Source organism: Gymnodraco acuticeps, unplaced genomic scaffold (genome assembly GCF_902827175.1).
Source record: "Gymnodraco acuticeps unplaced genomic scaffold, fGymAcu1.1, whole genome shotgun sequence".
Taxonomy (NCBI): Eukaryota; Metazoa; Chordata; class Actinopteri; order Perciformes; family Bathydraconidae; genus Gymnodraco; species Gymnodraco acuticeps.
In genome coordinates this window covers 1,305,213-1,331,960 of record NW_022992351.1, presented here as the reverse complement: position 1 = coordinate 1,331,960, position 26,748 = coordinate 1,305,213, and the positions used below count along the sequence as shown (strand labels likewise).

The 26,748-nt window shown below is 41.6% G+C and overlaps 1 protein-coding gene across 1 annotated transcript in view; it reads right to left on the bottom strand.

Moving 5' to 3' along the window:
• The window catches only part of lrp1ab (low density lipoprotein receptor-related protein 1Ab), an 85,571-nt gene that overhangs the window by 39,376 nt on the left and 19,447 nt on the right, over positions 1-26,748 (bottom strand). The window contains 23 exon segments of the mRNA XM_034209128.1: positions 147-344; positions 708-953; positions 1,055-1,252; positions 1,635-1,817; positions 2,981-3,148; positions 3,240-3,320; positions 3,433-3,549; positions 4,199-4,324; positions 4,659-4,799; positions 5,084-5,206; positions 5,298-5,487; positions 5,939-6,161; positions 6,508-6,616; positions 6,619-6,687; positions 6,818-7,054; positions 7,205-7,348; positions 7,449-7,638; positions 8,824-9,046; positions 9,765-9,927; positions 16,868-17,128; positions 17,343-17,471; positions 17,789-17,908; positions 23,704-23,841. Of these exon segments, the coding sequence (XP_034065019.1) occupies positions 147-344; positions 708-953; positions 1,055-1,252; positions 1,635-1,817; positions 2,981-3,148; positions 3,240-3,320; positions 3,433-3,549; positions 4,199-4,324; positions 4,659-4,799; positions 5,084-5,206; positions 5,298-5,487; positions 5,939-6,161; positions 6,508-6,616; positions 6,619-6,687; positions 6,818-7,054; positions 7,205-7,348; positions 7,449-7,638; positions 8,824-9,046; positions 9,765-9,927; positions 16,868-17,128; positions 17,343-17,471; positions 17,789-17,908; positions 23,704-23,841 (3,777 nt within the window).

The following is a 26,748-nucleotide window of genomic DNA, read 5'->3' as shown; positions in this document are numbered from 1 at the left end:
GAATGAACAATCCATTTTACTATTTTACTTATAAAAGGAAGTAACCAAAAAAATGAACATATTACTATATAAATACTTTTTTAATTCATTTTTACTTTCTGCGTAACCTCAAATTACAGAAAGCAGTAGCTAAGTGGCTGCCTCACCTCCATTTTCAGACAGTTTCCCACGGTAGATCTTGTCCTCTACGACATCAGTCCAGTACAGAGTGCTCTCGTTGAGATGAAAGTCCAGAGCGATGGTGTTCCTGAGCCCTGGCACCAGCACACTGAACTCCCCCTTGTGAAGATCAATCCTTCTGATCTCATGGCGGTTGGAGAAGATGATAAAAGGCTTGAAGGGATCTGAGGGCAAATAAGGTGTAAACGGAAAAGTGTTAGAGTACATTTCATCTCAAAGTCCAAATTCCCAAACCCCTTGTTGGTCTTGGATAAAATCCTGTCTCTGAAATGTTTTCTTTTCCATCTGTCCCTTTCAAAGAAAAACACTGAATAACTGAAAGGGTTTGCTGCTCCCCATCTAGAATAAAAACATCCTCAACACCATGATGTTGCATTTAATACTGTATACATAGAGTAGAATCAGTATGGTAAGGCCTCTTCAGCCCAAGAACAATTATAGTGCTCTAAATCTAAAGGTACAAAGAATTGATTTGCATCAGTAAATACACGTTTAATGGCATAAAAGCAGGCCCTGTTCTTAATTACCAGTGCTTTTGCAGCTCTCCATGTCCGCCTCCAGCTCCCAGCCCTCGTAGCAGGAGCACTTGACACTGGATTTTTCCTGCTCGCACTTCTGGCTACACTTGAGGTGTTTAGCGCAGAAGCTCTGGATCTGGCAGGTCTTGTTGTCGGCTCCCAGCTCCATGCCCAGGGGACACGAGCACATGAAGCCCTCCCCAGGAATGATACTGCAGTTGTGGCTGCAGCCACCGTTGTCTAGTGAGCACAAGTCTGCCAGGAAGAACAGGATGAAAGAGTTGGAACATATCCTACACAGGGGAGTAGTATGTTTTTAACCTGGGTTGCGCTTTAAGTAAAATGTTTTTGTGTACCACAAAGTTTCTCGTCAGAACCGTCCGGACAATCGTCAGTGCCGTCACAAAGCTTCTCAGCAGGCAGACAGATGGAGTCATTGGTAGCACACATGTGGTGAGACAACTTGCACGCCAACGCCTCGCAGTTGTCCTCATCAGAGTTGTCCTCACAGTCACTGTCACCATCACACACCCATGCCTTGCTGATGCAACGAGCTGTCAATAACACAACATTAAGACTTTTATTTCAAACATATTTATCCAGATTGATGAAAACAAGTTAAAGCTTGGGTTATCAGTGGATTTGCTCAGAAATGCAAAGTGAATTACATTTTTGTAAAATTGTCTTGACCCTTAAAGTCAGAACGGATTGAACTGGAGAGTCTATAAATAGAGGAAACTTGAACTATCCAATATAAATAATCCTCCTTGTCGAATAAGAAGCTACGGTCATAACTTAAACAAATTAAACAAACCATAAACAAGCTGCATGCTGCATTTGAAATGATTAGTCCTCATGTGTCAGAGAATAAAACCCTATTTGTACTAACATTATTACAAAAATCCCTAATCATCCTTAACATCTGAAGTCCCTCACCAGAGTCCCTGCAGCTGAACTTGACTGCTGGGTCACACATGTGGGTCACACCCTCGCAGTTGTTCTCATCACTCAGGTCCATACAGTCGGTGTCTCCATCACAGCGCCAGCGCATGGGAATACACAGGCCGTCCAACCGACACTGGAACTCGTCTACATGGCAGCCACCTGGTGGACGGGTAGCTGGAGAAAAAACAGAAATACAAAGTGTTATCCAACAAAAAAGTGGAAGAGTGCTGTTTATCAAATGTCAAAGAATCAATAAAATATTAGAAGAAGTCAGCAGCTACAAAACACCTGGAGTGAAATCCTAACCAGCAAACAACACTCGCACAGACCACACACGGTTGGATAAAAACAAAGAGAACAAAGAATCGGCCATTATAGTCATTAATAATCTGTGGGTATGCCCGGACTCTGTTTTAACCACCAAACACTGAGCCAAGCCAAACAACAATGACACACACAGCTCACTGACGGATGTCACAGGCAGATTAAAGGCCACCAACAGTGATGTGGCACAATGACTTCCCCTGATGGCAAAGGTCAGCACTTGGCTCGGCTGAGGCAGGAAATGGGCCTTTCAGCACAGGACTATAATACACAGGAGGGGAAGGCGATAGTATTGCATTTTTATTTCAGCTAATGACTTCCAGACTGCGAAAGAGCCCCAAAACACACATAGCCAGGCACAAACACACACAGAGCACAGATCGCTCATTAGACCAACAGGTCACGCTGGGCCTGTTTGTGCATGCTGGGACTTGACAGCAATTGGCTGTGTGTCTGCATGGATCAGACAGCACATACAACATCAAAACACAAACACACAATAAACACAAGCAAATGTTTCAGGCAGACGGAAGAAAAACTATAAAACTGTGCTATGACGCCGCCCCAGTCGTTACACAAATGGTCACAGTGAAACGTAATGTTCCCAAACTGCTAAATGTGGCTGCCAGCTATTTTAAACTCTAAACATGTAAATCTGCAGCAAAGTCAAAACATCTGTGCCCTTTGCACAAGCCCAGGAAAGAGTTTAATTGTTATCTAACGACATACACAATCACATCCTGAACAGAGCAACAGAGAGGATTTTCTGTAAGTGATATCTAAAAGCCAGAGGGCAGGCAGGGGCATGGAGAGCAGATAAAACGAAAAATGATCCCTTTTTCATTGTTACAACTTCTTTACTGCAAAAAATAAACATGTAAACAAATTGAAACACAATACAAGGTCTGATGAGAGCTTGACTCGGATACAGCTAGCGAAAGAACAAACAACGTCCCACAAATGTCCTAGACCAGAGCTATGTCTGATTGGTACACACTGTCATTGGTCCTTACCCTGGTTGGTACAGTTGGCATGAGTCTCATCACTGTAGTCTCCACAGTCATTGTCGCCGTCACAGGTCCAGTATTCTGGGATGCAGCGGCCACTGTTACACTTAAACTGGACGCTTGAGCAGGAATGGCTGCAGCCGGCTTCATCGCTGTTATCCCCACAGTCATTGTCTGTACACAAACACGTAAAATATTTCATTTTCGGTTATTGCATTGTTTTAAAATGTGCAGCTCACAAATGGAAGTCTAAGAAGAGGGTTACCGTTGTCACAGCGCCAGTTGATGTTGATGCAGCGGCCATTGGCGCAGGTGAACTGAGTCAGAGGGAAGCAGGTTGGGTAGGCTGAGGATGGTTAAAGAGAGAAAAGGTAAACATCATAACATTATTTATTGCCTTTTGGTAAAGGCGTTCTTACAAAAAAAGCTGCAATATGCAAGAGCAAATAAAGACTCACCACAGGAGTCTGGTTCATCTGAGCGGTCTCCACAGTCGTCGTCCAGGTCACATGTCCAGGAAATGGGGATGCAGCGCCCACTAGCACAAGGGTACTGGTTTGGTGGGCATGTGCGAGCTGGCAAGAGAACAAGGGTTAAAACGGGGAAAGTGTTTCCATATCCATGACTCAACATTTACATTTGCTTTGCCTAATGGCCCTTAAATAAGATATTGACTACCTAATTTCCCATATTCTATTGCTGCAATCAGTACTTTAAATAGTTGTTACCTAAATACAATATAAATAAAATATATATAAATATTAATTAAATATAAATATTGCTGTCTCCTTAAATTATTTGGAGACACAGAGACAGCTACAAATACTGTCAGCTGAGTACTGTTGCTATGGTCCAGCCTATTCCCATAACAATGGTGTAGATCAATATTCCTGGACTGCAAATTCATGCTGGCATCCAACACACAAATCGTAACTGATTAACTCAGAACGAACAAATCCAAACATGTCTGCTTTAGTTGCAACTTGTCTGTCTGGCCAAAGTCCATTGTTTCTCTATTTAACTTTTAATGTTTCTCTCAATCTCAACATGATGCTTTTTTACAATTATACCATTTTGAAACTATTTAAAATACTCATCATCTAACAGCAAATACCCTAGTTCCACACCAAATCAGGGATGATCAATTAATTTCTGGGGTCTTGCAAACCAATAGCCAAACTGTAATACTCCTTGAGCTACAAGGACCTCCATGTTTGTTTATACCAGAGCAGGTGGAGTTGGATTCATCTTCATCATTGCCGCAGTCATTGTCTCCATCGCAGAGCCATCGCAGGGGGATACAGCGGTTGTTCTGGCATTTGAATCGGTCAGCTGGGCAGGTGTGCTGGTCTGGGAAAGGAAAATAATAATCTTCAAGCCACCTGGTTAATAAACGTTTTCTGTTATGGATATAATATAAAGCCGGCTTAATCATCTTCGCCCTTTAAATGTCACTTTTAATCAAGAGAGAAGAGAAACCAACGTCCAAGAAAAGTCCCTGTTTCTAACTATCGCCTGGCAAAGAGCTTGCGAGTGAAATTACACATTACGCTGCATGGAAAGAGACAATCTTGGAAAATGTAGCTTGCACTCTGTTGGTTCTCGTGAGCTAAGGCCCTAAAAACACAGATTTTGTTTATATATGTGTTGCTGTGTAACTATGACAATGACATGGCACGCTTACGGCAGAGATCATGGGCCTCATCGCTGTTGTCCAGACAATCGTTGTCCCCGTCACACTTCCAGCGCTCTTGGATGCAACGGTTGTTCTTGCAGGCAAACTCCCCGGGCTGGCACTGAGGCGGGGGCACGTAGGAGGGGTTGGCTGGAGATGAGATCAGGGGCAGGGGGAGAAACAGATGGGCCATTTAGACAAGAGCCGAGCACCAAAACAAAACAAAGCCTTGGTGAGGTCAGCTATCAGCTCTCTTAAGGTTGCAAAATATTATTGGAGGTCTTTTAAACTTCTCTCCAGATTTCCCAAACACAGTGGACTTTAGTTTAGCAAATGGAAAGTGCAGCCTAGCATTCTTTAACAGTCCTAACTCCTGCTGAGTAATGACTTTTCCTTAACCCTCCTAATTAATGTTTGGTGAAGCCGCTAAGTACCTCCGCAGGTGACATTATCTCCATCCAGGATTTGATCGTCAGCACAGCCACAGGACCTGCCCTCGGGAATAGCAAGGCACAGACTGCTGCAGCCACCGTTGTTAATGCGACACTTATTGGAACCTACAATAAAAAAAAAAAAATAAGAACATATTATCATCGCATTTTATTTATCAGAAACTCTTGACGTGAAAAGGATAAAAGGGAGCTATACCTTGCTGCTGGTGTGCATCATACACTCTTATCTCAAAGATAGGGGGCCTCTCGTTGCGGAGGATGGTGACGGTCTTAGTGACTTGGTCCAGTTTGTAGATGCTGCCGCCACGGTACTCATTCCAAAAAAGAAATTGTTTGTAATGACATAATCCAAAGGCGTGGTTAAGCTCCTGTCCCTCGTACACCACCTGATGAGTGAGTAAACATATAGGTGTTAGATCTCCAGTTATGTTTTCAAATAGTAAGATAAAATATACTTTAATGATCCCAATTTGGGGTTATTGTTCGTCACAGCACCATAGATAAGACATTGCACATGAATTAGAAGTAAATAAAAAGATGAATGGACTATATTATCAGGCCTTTATACCTCCAAGCGCTTTAACAAACTACAAAGGATTCACCACATTCACATGAATAAATATCAATGCAACTTGCTCTGGGAAACTAACATTCACACACAAGGATTGCCCAAGGATACATCGACATGTTGACTGCATGGGGTGGGATTAAACTCACAACCTTCTGGTTGAAAGACAACTGCTCTCCCTAGCAGCCACAGTCACCCAAGTAGTATCTCTAAAATGATTTGTATACACAGAAATACATCAAAGTCGAAACATTAAAAGCATTACCAACCTTTCTCTCAGTGGTGTTGAGGTAAACCAACTCAATACGGTCGTAATAAGCATCCACCCAGTACAGGATGCCCTGGGGAATGTCCAGACTCAGGCCATTGGGCCACAGCACTGTCTTGCTCGTCAGGAAAACTTGGTGATGTGAGCCATCCATCCAAGCTTTCTTGATCTTTCCTCTGTTGCTCTCAGTGGGGTCCTCCTCCCAGTCAGTCCAGTACATCCATCTGGCACACATTCAAAAGTAGAGTAAGATAAGACAATTCTGTGAGAGCTAGTGCAGTCAAAATGTAGCTTTTAAGTTTCCATGCCCTTTGAAACATCAACCAACACAAACAACAGGGAGTTTCTAAAAATCCCGTGAAAGCTGATCAGCTCCCACAGACACATCAATGTAACAAATGTGCTAAACATCTACAATGCAGGCGGCCCACACAGCTGCAAGACACAAACCATCTTCTCCCAATACATTCGGACATGCGGCTACACCCAAACATTAAAAACTTCAACAAAACATTTATGAGAAAATAACACCTATTTAAGATGGAAATACCCTCCCCTTTAGTGTCTCACCCATTCTGGGGGTCCACCACAATGGCACGAGGATGGCTCATCTTTCCCTCAATGAGCGTCTTGCGGGTCTGAGAAGCCTTCTCCAGCCTGGCAACGCTGATAGTCTTTTAGGCCCATCATCTGTCCAGTAGAGATTACCTCCCATCCAGTCTACTGCTATCCCCTCTACTGTGTGAATACCTGAGATAAGCCAAAGAAGCCGGTGTGAGAAGAAATTAGCTGGCAAATTCAGATTGACTATCAAGAGGATAAAATGAAAAGATTGTGATTTAACTCTTTAAATTCCAGGATTTGGTAAGAAAGTACTTACCTTCTTTGAGTATAGTGTCTCTCTCTGTGCCATCTATCTTCTGCCGGCCAATAATGTAGCTGGTGGCATCAGCAAAGTAGATGTATTCACTAAGTGCGTGGAAATCCAGAGCTCGAGGGTTCATGAGGTTCTCAATGGGAATCATGTACTCATCAGGCACCTTAGCGTTCATGTCCATGCCTCTGATGATCCCAGGACGACCTTTACCGTACACCAAGAACAACTCATGGTCTGGTTCTGCACGAAAAAGAAAACACTTGCAATGAAAAACTGTCATTACTTCTGCCAGCGATTGTGTAACCACCTTCATTGCCATCATCCATTATCAGTGCTGAAACTAATGGGATGGGGTTCATTTTTGTCAAACTATATATTTTGTAAACGTACTCTTGCAGGACTTTCCATCGCTGCCCAGGCTGAATCCAGAGCGACAGCGGCATGTACGGGTTTTGTGGCTGTTGCTCAGCAGACAGATATCAGAGCAACCTCCAGCCTTCCCAAACTGATCCAGGGCACACGCATGGCTGCGCACTAAGCCAGGAGAGAGGGGCACAAAACCAGCCGTCATGCTATGTTGACTTATCAACGGAAATGGATTAGGTGAGTAAGGAGTCAAGCTAAGAGCCTGTACCTTGGGGTTGGCGCCTCTGGTGGTACACGTGCAGCGCGGTCCCCCGATCGACCCGGGTCACCACTTGGAAGTCGGAGCTGTTGAAGCGGTTCACTCGGATCACACTGGTCTTTGAGTTGAGGTGGCTTTCGTCTGAGTTAGTGGCATACAGGTAGTTCTCAAATACAGTCAGCCCGTACAGGTGCTCAATCTGAAAAAGACCATAAAGCAACAAAATAAATTAAACGTTTTTTTGGTTTGCTTTTGAAAATCCAGACCTCTAGACCCTGATAGTGTGATGTAACCCTGCCTTTGTTAGCCCTACATTCCTAAATATGTATACATGTATGCACATACTGTACTGTTGGAGCATCTACATGTGTATACGATTGCATAGATGTGTGTGCAAGTACGTATTGTATCTATGTATATTGTGTTTTCTACAACATAGTAAGCATTTCTCTTTACCCAGGATGACCATGTCTGCCTTCATATTGTTTGTCTGTTCATGATTGTAACAAAAACGAAAAACAATAAAAACATTAAAAAAATAAATAAAATCCAGACCTCTGTAAAAAAGCTTGAAGTGCAAAGGACTAATGGCTCTTGTTATAGTTTGTTGAGACTATTCTATCTTGAACGCTGTTTGTCAATTTCTGCATAATGAAACTTTCTTAAACTATTAATCATGATAAAATAAATCTTAAAAGTTTCTCAAGATGTGAATAGATCTCTGGCAGACAGAGACAGACAAATATAGACATGGACAGAGAAACAGAGAGAGTTTGTGTAAACTTGGCACAGGGCAGCATAATGGCTCCTCTTCCCTTCTGCTGTTAAACAGAGAGGTTTTACTTTTAAAGGGTCTATTCTGTGCAGCTCTCCTCTACAGTCAGAAAGATGTATGGGCCGGGATCAAATTACCTCCTCTACCTCTCTCACAAGCACCATCTCTGCAGTCCTGATTTCATTATGATCATTACTCTACTTTACGTTTTAGCCAAGCTTCACTAGGGCCAGACTAATGTGTTAAGAGAGACACTAAGCAGGAAGATCACACACTCTTTAGTAAGATTAATCAGGCAATAAAAAGGACTACCAAGGAGATAGAAGGCGGGTTCTGTTTGCCTTAATGCTGGGAGGCAACTGGAAAACATTGCCGTCTCTCAAGCTGATATTAAATCAATGATGATACAGATTCGGAAAACAGATGTTTTGTGTTAACGAAGGAAAATCTGAAGTTAGTTAAGACGTCAGGCTATTGCCGTTTGGTTTAACCTTTAAAAGAGGGCTGAACAATCAGAAGTCTATATCCTTGGCTGCATCTCTGTGTATGTTTGGATGTACTTGGTATTTAAATGAGTTGAAACCCATCCAAACATCCTTTAAACCTCACCAGCAGGCCCTGGATGATGGTGTGTCGGTTCTTTCCCTCGTAATCGACCACTTCGATGTAGTCCAGGTAGGCATCAGCCCAGTACACCAACCGGTTGACCAGGTCCAGTGTGATGCCATGAGGGAAGACGATCTTGGTGTCCACCAGCTTTGTGCGGTTCTGGCCATCCATGTCACAGCGCTCCACCCTGGGCGTAGACCCGTAGTCTGTGAAGAACACTTTGCTGTAGCAGAAGAAGAGGAGCGAAAAGGAAGAGGCAGTTCATTAATGGTCAATTGACAGAAAATGTATTTTTTACTAGTGAGAGAAGGAACCGACTTAAAGTAGCAATATTGATGTAGCTCATCACTATGAAGTGAATGTTGATTGCACAGTTTATTGGCTATAAAATAATGACACCCTGCACTGTTGGTAGAGGAGCTTTGAACTGAGATTACTCTGGGCTCCACTGGGAATGACTTATAATATCATATATATGAATTTATTTCTTGCTTTCTCCCTTAAGTTCTGGATAAGGTTAATTTATGGAAGGTTTTAAACGTTTATATAGCCACTTTAAGCAATTGGATGACTGCTATTTGACTTCATATATCATTTTGTCTTGGCACAACACCAATGACCACAACGGAGATGGCTGTATGAGTCAGTGAAATGGATTCAAAATGATTTCCAGAAGAATTGAAACAAAGAAGTGATACTTAAGAAAAGGGAACTACATTCTGCAACTTGTCGGTATCAGGAACCTGAAACAGCAAACATGGAAGTGTGTGTGGCGCACAAGTATCCGTCTTAGTTTCCATCTGGAGTAAGTGCTTTGATTTTCCACCGACTGCTTGGTCAGCATGTCGTCTGAACATAGGACAGCATTTTCCTCTCAAATGATGCTAAAACCGTACTGAGGGTACTTTCTTAGGTCAAGAAGAGCTGAGGGAAGTACAGACCCCATTGCCGGGTCCAAGGCGATGCCTTTAGGGTTGTACAGCTCTTGGTCCAGCAGGGTCACACATGTCTGGCCGTTCTTGTTGCAGACAAACACCCGGTCGTCCACGTCATCCACAAAGTAGAAGTTTCCGGTCAGCCAATCGATAGCCATCTTCTCCACATCTGAGGGATGCAGAGGAGAGAAGGTTGAGTACAGGACAGAAGAATTTAAAAAGAAAAAACAGAGAGTCTTGGAGTATAGTCGTAACTCTTGGTCATAATCCAGCCTCATTTCAAAACCCCTCACTTCATGATGCCATGACCCTCTCCTCAAGAGTGCCCATACTCTTGAAAAACAAAATAACAGCGCTGAACTAATAAGAGCCATCATCTTCATGTACTGCCGGGTCCAACAGGCTGTCCATTGCCAGCACTCCACTTGTCTTTGATTAAGGCAAGCAGGGCAGGGGGGAGGTAAAGAAAAACTCAAGTGACTGATAAAGAGTGAGAGGAGAAGGCCTGCACTTTTCGAAGCTGAACTCCTTTCAGTGGATTTGAGAAATGACAAATAACTGCTGTAAGAGGAGAGATTCTCTTGAAGAATTTTTGATTAATTTAAGAACATACTGTATTGTGAAATTCTTAGGTAGTGTATGCATGGCTCACTTATTGTAAATACTTAAGACTTACATGGTAGTCGTTTTAGTAGTAGTAGTTAGTAGTTAGTAGTAGTAGCAGTAGTAGCAGTAGTGTGCCTACTAGGGATGCTCCGATCGATATCGGCCGATATTCACTCTCTGCCGATCGATCGATGCTCTCTATAAAGGCTGATCGGGAGAGCCGATCACATGACGCAAAATACATGACACTTTTCTCTGTGCATATATGTTAAAACAAGTACAATTACAATAAGCATATGTGTGTGACCATAAATGGAAAACCAAACAACAAAAAGTGACTAGGCAAAGTATGAATAGCATAAATGAGAACCACAATGGAAATAAGCCTTTGGGCTTCATTGTTTGTGAGTGCAATGCAGTCTTGTATTTGTTTTTTGAATAATGAAGTCAATACATTCAAATCAACTAATAAATACAAATGTCTCTCAAAATTACTGGAGGGATAAACATACTTTTGTTAGGAAGGAAATGTAATAACAAAAACCAAAAAAAAAAAAAGAAGAGATTTTGCCATGGCAGCACAGAAACATGACACATGGAGCTATGAAATGCTACCGATCAACTTGAAGATAGGTCAAAGTGCCCAAAAAATACTATTGCAACATTTGTGAAAAAGGAACTTGACATTTTGTTGCCCCACTGCTTACTAAGGCAACTTTGAAAGAGGAAGATGTGCTGATGGGGACTTATTTCAGACATACCCCCAGCATTGGGAGGATTGAAGTGTTAAGTTAACATTGGAAATATTTCTCCCTCTCTGAGAACCTCTGTCCTGTAGGAGACTGGGTACAGAAATCCCCAACCACAGGGAGACCCTGCTAAGAAGATACGTCCAGCCTTGTGTTTTAACAGCTGCCACCACACTTCCTTTCAAAGCAGAACACTGTATACACACATACACATCACACAGGCTCGCTACTCACACATAACGTATCAAAGTGACCACACGTGTCTCTCCAGGTAATCCAAGCAACAACTTTGATGTTGGGGTACATGATTGAGTTCTAACACCATTGACAGGGAGCCTCAGTCAAATCGTCCTAGGGCTGTGACCATTCATAAAGAAAACATCTGCGCTGGAGCCTCCCCAACAATGACAACCATGCTGCTTAAAGACAGAGCCAAAGCAAGCTTCACAAAAGAGCAAACACATCTGGGCCTAATGTAAAATCCCCCACCCCACCTACCAAACATACACAGAGCTTCAAAAGACTTTCCTCACATGGGACTTACAGTATGCCTGGTGCTAGAATATAAACAGTGAGGATAAAATGGGAAACCATGAAGGATGGGGTTGAGGCACTGTTCGACAGAAAGATAATCATAGCGAAATAAATCTGTATAAGAACATTTAACGGTGTGCCTCGAGGCGGGACATAATATATTGACAGTTGGCAAAGGACTTGGATATCTAACGTTTAAAAAAAGGGAGATAACTGTAAATGCACGGGGCAATTAAAAACTCATAGTCAAAGGAACAGAGGGAGGGAGTTAAAACCAGTCCAAGATGTTTCATAAACAACAGAACCACGATTCTGACAATGGGGGGAAGTTTGTCATGGAGTTGAGAGGGATAGTGATACTCCCTTTGGTATCAGGTCTGAAACCACACTCCTTTAAAGAAATCCAGCTGGAAGCCTGTCTGCACAAAGCATTGATTCGATTCATATACAGAGTAGAGGAGCCAGTTATGCAACACAGTTTCTATTGCGTTGTGCAACAGCCTAAATCTAGTAGACCCCCTTATCCAGAGCCAGCCAGTCTGTTGACATGCTCACTTACTCAGATTCTGGAAAGTGGTACGTTTGCTGGGAAACTGAATGAACCCACCCCTTTCTCCTCATCCAACCACCCTGCCTTCACAACCCCATTTCGCTTCCTGCCCTTAACACCTAACAGCTCACACTACTCTGAGAAAACGTTTCACAAACTGAGGGGGTCTTACTGGCAACAACAAACATGCTTTCTGCCAAAATAGCATAGGTATTTAAATACAGGGCCACAGCCTTTGAGTTCTTCAACCTAGTCACCCAGCAGCACTTAGACTCGGGAATAGCATCTTAAAATGTGTACATGAATGTTATTTCCTCTGTTTGCATGTCAGTGCGCGTATTCCTTTATTTACATTTTAGCGCAAAGCAGAAAAATAATCTTCATCATGCTGCTTTCATAATCCTCCCCGTGCCAAGAGTATCCTATTAATCTGTGCAAAAAAACCCTCTTTGACCTCTCATAAGCAGAGTTTCAGAGTGAAGCCATTATGATTTTCCATAAGGATCTGACATATGAACTCCATTTAAGAAGCTATAATTCCTAACAGTTATGCCATTGGCAAATCCCCATCTGCTGCAAGTGGAAAAGAGAGGTTATTGGCTGGAAAGGAAGACCGGATGGCCAGGGCTAATGTGACATAATTCCACCCATGACTAAAAACTATTGATAAGAAATAATGGGTTAAACACATGTCCTCTAGGTCAGAAAATCCTGCTCTATTTGGATAATGTAGTACATTGAAGTCTAACACATTAGTATTTAGTACAAATAAAATACAGTAAACTCTGATTCTGATAAGACCGAATGCCTTGGAGGATTTTTCCCAATAAACTATACATTAATAATCAGATCTTGACTAATATATAGACATTTCTGTTCACTGATTTATTCTGGAAAAAACCCTGAAGAACAAAGGCTAGGAAGAAGGAGGTATGAACGATGGGCAGTGGGACACGGGGGGGTTGGTCCCTGCTGAGGAGTTCCGCTCTGAGGGTGAAAAGGGTGGGATGAGTAGGCTCTGCACTCCTTTTATCTTCCCAGTCAGAGACTCACACATCTGGAACCCTCGTCTACTTATCTTCCCTGCTCCCAGAAGCTATAAATCAGCCTGTTTGTGTGAACCCCCACTTGCCTTCATCCATATCCATCTAAGGCCAATCCCTAGGTTTGCCCTAGGAGAGCACCTGAGCCCCACTCGTTATAAAACACCAAATAGGGCAGACAAAGAGCCCACGCTGGCCCCATTTATGAAATCAGAAATGTTTTGAAAGAGCAAGCTAATGCTCAATAAAAACATGGCAAATGGGTTGTTCAAGACCTGCAGCATTTTAAAGCGAATGACCACAATGGAAATCATACAGTAAAAGCAGTATATTGCCTTTTGACCCAGACCAAATAACAGAGGTTTTTGTTTGCTCTTTATCACGGTGGAAAGGCCAGACTGATGCAACTTTCAAATGATGAGTCAGCCAAAATACAAAGAGAGCCTCTTGTCTGTTTGCTCCCTGATTGACTGCAGACAGGGTTTTCCCAGTGTTTCATAGTGGCGGTACACCTTTTCTAAATTCATCAAATAACATCTCAATAGATTTTTATGAAACAAAACTAATTTCCAGGAAAAAATGTGAACGGTGCCATGTCATACAGGAAAGCACCGTCATTTAATGAGAGTGTTTATTGTTCTTAGACACAAGACAAGATGCAACAAGATCTTGGTGGCTTACCAACACTAAACAATTTCCGGGCAGAAACCCTTTCCAGAAAACCCTAACTGTACACCAAAGCAAAGCAAAGAGCCGTTGGAAAGTCAATACGCCCGACACAGCTCACTAGGCTAGCCATATCCTAGATTGATTAGGAAATCAATTACCCAATTGTTTTCCAAACTGCACTTTCTAATACAAACATTTGATAAGATACAACTTAAATGTATAAGCAACTGCCTATTAAAGTTTAATTTTAGATGCTGCCTCTCATTTACAGGTTGACGTTGGAAAAACAAGGGCACAATGCAACCATCTCATTATCTAAAGTGTACAGTAGTGAGACAGCACATGGATATATACAGTATGTGTACAGTGGCATTGCAAAGGAATGAGTAAAAAGTCACAAATCATAAAAGTGAATATGTCACTAAGTTATGGGTTTGTGAGTCAAAGGAATATGGGTCAGTGTGTACGTCTGAGCCTCAGCTATGAGCGTGTTAAAGTGACCTGACTGGACAGGACATGAGACGGCCCGAGGAATGTAGGGGTTGTTCAGGCTGACATAACCCAACAGAGGAATGTAAATACCATCTGCATGACCACTTGCATACACACACACACCTCCAAGGTACAGAAAATCACTACCTTCTTTCACCCCCCCCCCCCCCCCCCTCTCATTTTATCATTGCCTTGTCTCCCTTGTGTCAATCTTTCTCTCAGGGTCCACTCTACAGTTCCACCCCTCGCCCCCATTTACCTCTCAGACCACTTAACAGAGCGGTGGATTTGGAAGCCACACTGGCAAGCCAACACAATGAGGGTAAGGTGGGATATGGGTAACAAATGAGAGTGCATTGAATCAACTGGAAAATGCTGGGGTTCACTGAGCCTGGGATCTGCCCGGTTGTCAGCAGAGACAGCAGTTGCACAAGCGTCATTTAACGTGCATATCTGGGAACCGAGGAAATGTTTTCCAATCTTCTTTATTTCCTACCTAGTTAGGGTTAAAAAAACATCTTGCAATTTAGTATTTTTCAATTTAATTTATAAATGTTACAGTATGTCCACTGTAGAGGACATCAGGACCATTTTAGTTTGAAAAGACAGCCAAAATTAACAGATAGACTATGTAACGTATTATGGCTATTAATACAAGAATACATTCACCATTATTCAAAACATAAATAAGGAATTGATCTGAACATTGCTGTCACTAAAAAACTAGTTTGGTTTTTGGTGAATCTTTCCAGATCTTCAAAGACTCATCCTCATCTCTCTCATCATCTGAGAGCTCCAAATCTGAATCTGCCTTAACTATCTGGTACAGAAAATGTCTGCTTCAGTTCCGTCTCCTGCAACAATATTGAGTCATTAAGTCCATGAAGATGGTCCTGACGTCCACTAGAATGGACATTTATGAAAGAGCTGTTATTTCAAAACTTGAATTATTTAATTGCTTTCAGAACTAATTATATAGTTCCTCACATGTTAATAAACAAGAACATATATGATTTTCATGGTAAAAATTACAATTATTTAACAATATTTGACTTCTCCTGCTTCTATAACATTTTGATTTTGGTATGCCCGCCATTTTGGATGAAAAGAAAGAGGAACCTCCCAGCATGCAATTTTAACCAATGACATATCACTGAAAAGACCAGGATGTCCTCTGTACAGTACATCAGAGATTGATAGAGTAGCTCAAAAGAGTAAAAGGAGATGCATGTTAACAAAATGTCCACTACAGTGGACATTTTCAATGGGCTGGGTCCCAGGAGGATAAGCCAAGAAATCACGTCACAGGTTTTCAGGGTCTACACAACCGTCTATCTCCACTAGTTTTCTTCATGTCTGCCGTTTCATGCCTCGGGCTAGTTCTCAAGGGAACGCTTCCCACACGCACATACTCACACCCTCGCGTTTATGTTTTGTCTACATTTCTGCTCCCATTCTTAGGGAGTAATGGCTCTGTCAGCCAGGCGCATAAAAACAAATCCTGTCAGGCTTGTAATCAGTGATAAATCATGTCAGCATTATATGAACAAGTCTCTCAGAGGGCAGTGCGCTCATACTCTGCATGTTATTCTGTGTCTGTGTGAAAGCCCGAGTCAGGACGTTGCCTTCACAGGCAAGACATTTCACTGTCAATTTGTATCTGTTGTGGTTTATAAAACTCCTATATCCTTCTACATACAATCATGCGCTGTCCTCCTACAACACCCTTCAGAACAAATGTAAAGTATTTGGGAGGGCTTATGAAGCCAGAGAGGAGAACCTAGCGCCAAATGTCATATCAAAATCAGAGCCAGAGTTGGCTACAACCGATTACTTTCAAATGCATTAAACAAGATACTGTAAAAAATACATTTCCAAGCTTATGAATAGCAATGCACAGTTGGTACATAAATCAGGCTACACAGTAGGTAACAGTTTGTCTGTCAAGAAATGTGCAAATGAATGCCTGAAGGCATGCTGCCAGCCATAAATGAATCATATCACTGTAAGTAAACTACACACACATTTACTGCCTCTACGGGATGATTTAGTAGTGTGTCAGGAAGCCCCTGTTCTTCAAAGACAAACCTTTTAAAAAATAAAGCTGGACTCAGCGTTTTCTATTTGGCACTTTTATGCTGGTCTGAGCAGCTTTCGGAGATGAGGCTTTATTGCTTCACGTCTTACATTTGTCTGAGCTAGCAGATGCAAAGTTGACCATTTGATTCCTGAAGCAAAGAACAGCATTTTCACATGGAGCGAGCTGACAACTCGAACTGATTACCTCAGCATTGCTTGAGTGCTCGTATGCTTGTTTCTCTTTCGCTGGCAGTCTACAGCTAAACACTCATGGCCCTCAAAGAACCTGACAAAAATGTTTTCTCTGTCAGCAGAAAATAAAATGTCTAGAAACAAAAGATTTCTGTTACAATCAAAGTCATTTTTGTCAATGAAACTACGACTCACGATGCAGGCTGAGGGAAATGTTGATGGTGCGGATGTTGATGACACTCTTGAGGTCAGGGATGCTGGCACACTTCAGCTGGGTGGCAGCAGGGGTGTCACCGACGTCTATCCAGCACACGGTCTCCTCGGCATAGATAAAGTCCATAGCCATGGTCTGCTTGGTGGCAATGGAGGGCAGCCGGGACGTGGATCCACTCAGAGAAGTGCAGCGGATGTCATTGAGGTTAGCAATCAGCAGCATAGGCAGACGATCCACTGGGTCTGGGGAGGGGACACAGAGAGAGAGGGCAAAATGAGAGAGAGGAGGCATAAGGGGGAAGAGATAGGAAGAGGAGATGAAGATAAATAAAAGTTCAATAAAGCTCTTTAGTGAACAAGCTTGTAAACCAAAAGACGATACAGCAGGAGAAACCGATATACTCATTTTTTAGGGTTGATAAATACATCTTGTCATTTTGTGTTTGTGCGTTCTCACCATTTTTGGCTTTGCAGGAGCGGTTGTCAGGCTGCACCAGGTAGCCCTCGACACAGCTGCAGATGTAGGAGCCATTAGTGTTCGTGCACGTCTGACTGCACGTCCCGTACACATTGCACTCATTGAAATCTACAGGAGAAAAACAATGCATTTGTAGACACAGTCAGGGATTAAATACACAGAGACTAGACTCTACACAACTTGTTACAACTCACTGCACTGGGTGTGCTTAAGATTTTAGGAAATAGCTAACAAAAGCAAAGGGAAATACCAAACACTGGAATATGATTGTATCTTTTATCTTGGTTTTGGTTTGATAAAAACAAAACAACAATTCTTATTTTCTCTGAATGCAGCCAGCAAGAAAAAAGTCAAAAATAATCAGATGATTTTCATGAATTTTACTTTGGCAAGGCTAAAATACATCTTCCAAATCACCCACTCACCTTTACACGTCTTTTCATCTGCAGCGACCTCATAGCCGTTGCTACAGTAGCACAGAGGCCCATCATGAGTCACAGCACAGTGAAACTGGCACCCACTGGAGGCACAGTCTAGTGCTCGCTCTGAAGCAGAGAAAGAGAAAAACAACAAGTCAGAGAAATAAGAAATAGTGTGGAGGCTAAAATGGAAAGGGGGGGGGGGGGGGGGCAGCATATCAGATTATAGAGCAAAAACATTATGTGCAACAGTGGAGGCTAAAGGCAGCAGTAATTGTCTCAGGTTTGTGTGTAGATCAGCTTTCTAATGCTAAACTTTATCCCAATGCTATCTTCACGGAACCACACTGTCATAACCTATCACATCTCCACCGTGAGATCCGATAGGATTGTGTGTGTTGGTGTGTGTGTGTTGGTGTGTGTGTGTGTGTGTGTGTGTTGGTGTGCAGGCACAAGAGAAAGAGAGAAAGTGGGGGTTGCACACGTGGATCATGTGTATTCATCTGTGCATGTGACAGACGAGGTGATTTGAATGTGCACACGTTAGGGGCCCCTTCTTTCCCGCCCCTAGAGGGAACTCAAGGACACATCCTTTTTGCAGGAAATGAAGTGTGTGTGTGTGTGTGTGTGTGTGTGTGTGTGTGTGTGTGTGTGTGTGTGTGTGTGTGTGTGTGTGTGTGTGATATTACAAAACATACTGCTGACAGCTTCCATTAGCCTTAAACCTCCAAAGAATGAAAATGTCAATAACTAGGTCCTACCAACACTAACACACCCCATACTATATAAACTGTTTAGAAACAACAACAACAACAACAACATTAAATTAAACATTAAATTCCATTTAATCATTTACCAAGTATAAATACCAATACAACAAAACTGTAAATAAAAGAGGCTTCCACTGTTACAAAGAAATGGACCTCGGTGACCAACAAAAAACAGTTAATGGTCATGGGCACAGTATTGCTTACAGTAGCTGGTGATATTATAGGTGTGAAGAGCTAAGATAGCATCAGTGAAGGACCCTTATTATTTAAAGCCTGTGGCACTCTGGGCAACAATGCCCCTTTTGTTGTGGCCCCACTGAAAGGAATAGTCCCCCAGCAAACCCTGTGGTCCACATCGAATCCATTCACTGAGCCTCACACTGGAGAGACTTCAGGCAACTAGAGGGCTAAAATACATAACATCTATCCATTTCTAAAACAAATACCGAATATAAAATATTTATATTATATCATTTCTAATTTGTGCATTTATAAATATTTTTTTGTTTTATATAGTATTTGAGTTTGTGTTTTTTTTTTTTTTTAAATGTTTTGGTAATTAGTAACTTAAGTACTTAATATACAATAAGTTATAATGTGTCAAACAATAAACTCTTCAAACCTCACCAAATAAGGCATTATTAATAATTAGTAAAAGTTGTATTTCTCATTTACATAACAAGTGATATAAATACAGTTTAATCAACTTAGAATTTACCAATTATTAGTGTTAGTTATCTTAAACTGTTATCCAGTCATTATAAAACCTTTTTTTTCATAATTTCCTTTCAGAGACTGGGAAGAAAATACTTGTTCTAATTCTGAGAGCTTTTCAGTTGTGATACAAAAAGGAAGAGCAGAGGAGAGAAGGGAGGACAGACAATGTGAAGAGAACATAGAAGAAGAATGGAGAGAAACAGGGTGGGGGGAGAAGAGGGAGGCGGGGCAAACAGAGGAGGAAAGGGCTTAAGGATATAGACTGATGAGAAAGTTTCAGCTCCAAGCAAACAAGCAACAGCAGCGTGTCAGACGTTTGACCAGGGGTTAATGAAGGAAGCCAACAAATCGCACAGTGACACACTGCATGCCTTCAGTCCTAAACAAGCAGGCCAAAGCCATTGATCCTGTTACTGCATGGATGGAAACCCTCAATTTCACTCATCTATAGCTCTTGAAAGGGAAGCAGGCAGTGAGAGTGTAACGATGCTTGAAGGAAGGCAGGTTTAATCAGAAGACATCTTACATGTGTGTGCACAATTAAACAGACATCAATAACTTGCTGATGAGAAAATTGAAAGTTTTAGTTTGAGAAGAAAGGACATCTGATATGATATGATACCAAATATGTCTGGAACTAGTGGTCCTATGTTTGGAGATTAGCGTGAACAGCAACACAATATTACAGACAAGGAGAGAAAGAAAATAAAGAGAGGTAACGTCGATATTAAGAAGAGTAAAAACTGCTTTTGGATGGTGTCCAAGCCAGTCCATGAGGAAATATATGAAAGCTGACAAGGAAGGGTGCAACAAGTTGACGCAGGGTCTGACTAAGACAGAGCCTGGGTGGTGTTGGGGTCATGGCTGTAGTTACACAACAAAACTCTAATGACTGAATGATTTCATAAACATAAGTCCTTAAAATATCAGCTGGTCTATCCATCAACTGGTCTGAGGACCACAAACTGTAAAATAAAAATATATAGCCTCTATTTACTGTGTCCAGAGGCCTTAACTGAAAGCTTAAATTCAAGGGAACACTCACTTTATAAACAGGCTACTCTAGTGTGTGACATTTAAAGGGAGGCAATTCCAAGCACATTCCTCCGTTACCTTTGTGCTCTCACCGTCTGGAAACAAGTCCATGCATGCCCCTGTCCTCTACCTGCAGCTGACAGGAGCCTATGGTTACATATTATTTCTACTTCTTAAATAAAATAGTTTGTACATATTTATGTACATTTTGTATGGATATGTATAACTTTTACTTAATTCATATGCATTCTAGCACTGCATATAACAGTATGAAGAATGTGGACAAACTTATCTTTCACTAACATCAAATAAAATAAGTAAAATAAAAAGCTATGCTAAGTTAAACACACAGTCAGGCAATTGCATTCTGTGACTTCTGTGCTTTGTGATTATTTGGGGCATTCCACCACACAGAGATTGGTTGTAAATGTGGTGTATTAACAGTGAGGACATTTGAGAACGAAAACCAGACTTAAAATGTATAATAATGTGTATATCCAGGTGTGGACGGACCTGAAAGTGTATATACTGGCAGTTGCATGGAGCTGCATAGTCAAAGAGGGCAAAGTAACCATCTGCAAACATGAGAAAGGCAGTGGCTTGTGTAATTAGCAAACAACGGCTATCGTAGTCCCAAACAGTGGCAGCATGCAGCCCCAGTTCAAAGACTGAAACACACACAGACACACAAAGTACACAATGTGTCAAAACATTCCCAAACACACAACAGTTTAACTTTCCTGAGAAAATTAATACTCAGGCTTTCTTCAATCTGCAGCCCATTAGAGTCAAATAAATATTTGACAGTTTCACAACACTTTATAGTGTTTCTAAATACAGTGATGGGAAAAGACTGGCAATAAAACAGGCCTAGTCACGAGGGACAACTCTAACTGCAGCCAATAAACTCATTTAGGTTACTAAAAATGTGGTCTTAATACAGGCAACTTTAAGTAGCCTATGACCGGTCCTCCTTCCACAGTTAGTGGGACATGAAGGACAATGAAAGCCCTCTGCATGCATAAACAAAGGCATCAGGCCACTACAATAATCAGGGAGCCATTTGAGATGGCGAGAAAAAGGAAAAAAGCCTCAAGAGAAGTGCCATGACCCCATTTCTTCTTCCCTATCAATCAGTCACTTCTGAGGGAGGCAGGTCTAAGGCCTTGCCCCCCCAACAGAGGCCCCATCACCCGCAAGATGACAGAAAGGACAAATGCAGACTTACAGATCAATGAAGACTCAACTTTCACCCATATGACAGAAAAACAAGATAACTGCCAATTGGCTACACTGACTTTATACAACAACAAAAAAAAAAGGCATTTAAGTATAGGCCTGAAACTATACTTTGTGCTTTAACCAAAGGATGGCAACAAAAGTAAAACAAGCAGACTAAAAGGCATGATTTAGGTTTGGATCACTAAAGCAAGTAGAAAAACATGCTCATCATGTGTCTTTAAGGTGCTCCTGAGGAAGAGCCAATCCCTTACTATGACTTTATGCCTCTTTCTTTTGCAATCAAAAAAGGGAAACATTTTTTATCTGGTAGCCAACGCTGCCCTCAGCTAGAGTAAGTGCAGTAACCCTGGCTATTCTGCGGCCAGCTGATGTTCTGATATCTAAACCCTGCTCAGTAGCGTACCTACCTAATAATATTGCATAGTTTCTCACTGGTAAGTAAAAAAGCTTCAAAAACATTTTCATTTTCAAAGACTGCATATGAATATTATTCATGTACTGGATTGTTGAAATGGCTTTGGAAAAGAGTCAAAAAACTCAAATCAAATGTCAGATCAAGTGCTGTGCTTTACACAATCAAGCCAATCTATCAGAACAATTGTCTCCCACAATAAAAATGCTAAGAAAAAGGATTTCAGCATGATACAATTCCTGCCTAGCATTGCTACACTCCCCTTTCTAACCACTCCTGTCAACAACTTTGGCAGAATAACTTGGACACACCAAGCGACAAAGTATGCTTTCAGACATCAGCGCCCAGGTATACTTTGCACAACCTGGCAGTTTGTACAAGCAAACACAAGGATGCTTGTGAAAGGCCAGCCCTTTCCCCAAAAAGAGGGTTAGAAACAGCTATGCCCAAAGTACTGGACACACTGCTGGTGTGTTTGTGTGTGGGGTAATGGGTGTGTTTGGGTGTGTATTTGCAGGAATGTGAGTTTGTGTGAGTATATGCATGCATTATAAGCTCACGACCGAGGACAGCTGGACGTATGTCCTCAGGGACAGGCAGTGCATGTTGTGATTGGATGACATCATCACTGTGTTGTGTAAAGGCTTGTCTTGCAGTGATGACCAATGTGTGGGATACCAACACTCTCACCCACTCTGTACAACTGTCCACTTCATCAGCCCAACAATGATCCTGCTCTTCGCCAAGAGCAACATATAAAAGCCTCTGACTAATGCACTAAATATTTGAATCTAAAAACTCTATTGCCGAACTGTGTACAGGAAGAACACCATCTAGAGATACAGCATTGCAAGAAATAAGAGAAATACAACTTTAAAAAATGACAAAACATTTTTTTAAAGAGACCTACCTTACCTAAACTATTTATAATTCTTCAAATGTACCACACTGGTATAGACAACAGAAGGGTTGATCATTAAAACATTGGCAGAAGAGATAAGGTGATCCAAGATTACAGACATTGTTTAAGAACCAACCCTTCTAGGACTTTGGTTCATGGAAATTTGATTGTAAATATTTGAACAAGTGATTTCATATTCTAGGTAAGGGATTTTGATAGTGAATATCTCAGTGTGTTCTTACTACAACAAGTAGAATGGAGAGACAGATGAACAGGCGTGCACAACAAAGAGTAAAAGATAAAAGTATGTATCTCAACATGAGTTATTGCAGCTATAAACAGACAGAGCTTCAGACAGCTGTATCTAAGGACTGCCTTACTGAATACAGAAGCCATCCTCTGTAGGAAGCCGGTGTTCTTCCTTTGTCTGCTGCAACAAAGACCGACACTATGGACCCAATATGTACCATCACACATTCTTCAATCGACTCTAATTAATAGTAGAGGATTTGATGGGATTCTTCTCCAGCTGCATCCCGGCTGAATGCTCATCATTCCCACAGGGATTGGGGGAAAATCCTCATAGCTGAGCTGATTGATAAATTAATGACTTTTTTCCCCCAGAAAGAGAAATTCCATTGTGATTGCAGCAGAAGCAAGAGCAGAACAGCTCATTAAAGGGCCTTATACAGGAGATGATTGGACAGAGATTATGGTTCTGGATGGGAAGACAAGTAGATGCTAGCATGTTTTACTCATAACAAAGATCATACAATCTCTTCCGAGTTGGTTTTGCAGAAAATGGGAGTAAGTAGATGAGTGTGTATGCATGTGTGTTAATTACCTCTACAGTGAGGGCCCTCGTCCCAGCCGTCAGGGCACTCAGGGACTCCATCGCACAGTTTGCTCATATGGATACACACATCTGGGTCGAGGCAACCGTGTTCATTGACAGGACACTGGCTCACCCGGTTGTGAGAGCCTGGAGAAAAAAAGATAAACATGTAAGGATACACAGCCGTACAAAGCAACATATAGAAAACCAAAATGCAACAAATGACTTACGTGAAGTGGATAAATCCACCTTTAAATGAAAAATATCAAGCATTTAACATGTTTGTATTTGGTTTGATAAACCAACAGCCTACACATGCTGATATTAGAGTATATGTTTGGACTATGGCTATGGGCTAGGTTGAATCCCTAGCTGTGGCTCTAGTTTGATTTCATCCCACCTGGAAAGATATAAGTCATTCGAAAAAGAAGAAAACATCTATTCTATTATTATTATTATTATTATATCTGTAACTTGATCAGGAAGTCTGTTTGAGATCAAAAACTGTTTTGACCTGAGTGCAAAAGAATAAATACACAGAGATAAGACACACATCAAAACACAGCCTGGATCAAACAGAAGAGGACATCACCAAATGGTTCTTGAACTGGCTGCCTTTGCGGTTCACATTCACATTGTTCAATTCATTTATTTCCCGTTGTGACAAAGGCACCATCATCAATCAACATAGAAGAGTGAATAAAAAAAGCACATCTTCTCTACAGCCTTTAAACCTTAATTTTCACTCGTCAATCAAGTGTTGCCAGGGTGGACCAACATTGTACTGGTTAAATCCACACTGACATATAAAACCATAGCAGGTAAGGCAGATAAGGGGTTATGTTGGATATTATTTTTTAGCACATTAGATATTCACTTCATGCGAGCTCAAATATTATTTGCATGTAACATGTGCACATGCAGTTACTCCATATATTGTGCACATATATTACATTACATTACATGTCACTTGTTAGACGCTTTTATCCAAAGCTACTTACATACTCAATACTGTGGGCAATCCCCACAGGAGCAATTTGGGGTGAAGTGTCTTCAGGGACACAACGACATGCTGACTGCAGTGGGGTTTGAACCTGTGACCTCCTGATCCGAATACCAACTCACAACCCACTGCAACACACGCCTCCCCACATATATTGCACAATATGGCAAACAAGTGAAATATGGTGTGCAAATGCAATCATTTTGAAGATACCGAAGGAACATATTACAAAAGTAAACACTCAGCAATATATTCAATGTACAGAACATGATCTCCTCTGGTCCAGAGAAAGCAAAGATGTTTTCTTTACCGATCTACATACAGTCTCTTTCCTTCATTCTCTCCCACTCCTCTCTCTATCACTCCTCTCAACCCACACTGCAGAGCGAACAGTTTGTTTTGGCTGTCTTTCTTCTTGTTCTTCTTCCTCCTCCTCCTCCTCCTCCTCCTCTTCTTTTCCTTTCTCTCTCTAACATCTGCTGACCCATTTTAGAAAAACACTAGAAGAAAAAAAATGAAGTTCACCGCCTTCACAGGAAACGATCTGTAGAGTTCTGCGGAATCTGACATACTCAGATTCTGAAGGAGGCAACTGAAACATGTTAGCTGCTCTGGCTGCAGCCGTTCCCAGAACCGCACACAACCCGCAGAACTCTACAGATCGTTTCCTGTGAAGGCGGTGAACTTCATTTTTTTTGTGTCTGAATATTAAGCAGCTAAAATGCAAATCATTGGACCCTTATTTCTGCCTTGTGCATTTGGGTTTTATGAGTTCTGAAGTGAGACTAGAGGGAGTTGTACTGTAAGTTACAAAAATATGATTGACTTGACATTCAGTATGTGAGTTCTTTGTGTCATGCATATCCAGTATGACTTATGGGAAGTTATAAGCTCTTGAAAGAAAGTTAAAATAAATCTCTCATATTCATACAAGACATACAATCACATGTATTAAAGTGTGGATGTGCATAAAGACTTATGAGGGAGAACATCTGCATGCATGTCGGCATTCCCTGAAGAAACCACAAGCATTCCTTCCAAGTCCTCTCTCTCCATCCAAAAGATTAGTAACCACACAGATCATAAAATGTAACTCAGTTAAAACAAGCATCTTAAAGTGACAAGAGCTAGCATAATGATCCCACCACAGCAGCCTCTGTGGAGAATGTGGCATATTCCAACAGAGCATTAGCTTTAAAATACATCTTGCTTAGGGAGGGAGAGAGAGAGCTCTCCCATCTGGGGGGGTGCAAGTATATTAGCAGCCCCCCTACAACCTCAGCCTCTAAGCCAGTCTGATTTACATTCAATAAACTGCCAACCCGGGGCTTTCGACATAAACTGCAGCAACCAGAATGAACTCACTGCACACTGGAAATGGAACAACTGCCTAGGATTTGTTATATGTAAACCATTTTCTCTGAGTATAAAAAGACAGAAAGTCATCTTACGGCCCCCCATTGCATGGATCGGGTCGGGTCTGTCTTTGCAACGATATGCATGTTAGCATATTTGACAAAACATGATGTGTCACGGATTGAGCTGACCGACAGACAAACTAATTAACTGACAGTGTGGTACACTATACCAGGAGGAACCAGGTGCTTACACACTGCTGCCAACAAACACTGACAAAACATTAACTCTGCTTTCCATCTCACACACTTCTACCTTTTCACTCACCAGGCAGAAGCAGAATATGTTTAACTGCCAGCGATACAAAACAGCCGGAAGGAATTGTTTGAGTTCCACAACACAGTAATACCTTGGCAGGAGCTGAATAGAGTCCAGCAGCAGTCAACTAAATAGAAAGAACAATATGGAGGATTAAATCACTTTGCAGGAAGGACAATGGAGATGAACCCTGTACTCCCTGCTCCACTTTGAGAAGTTGTTGGCAGTGTATTACAATAACCTCTCCTCATATCTGTTGTCAGTGGAAACCAAGCATTACTACACAAATCTGACAGGAACAAACTTCTTCCGTCCTTTTATTATTGACACAGACAACATAGTACTCCATAGCATTCACTAATCTTTGTGACACAGTC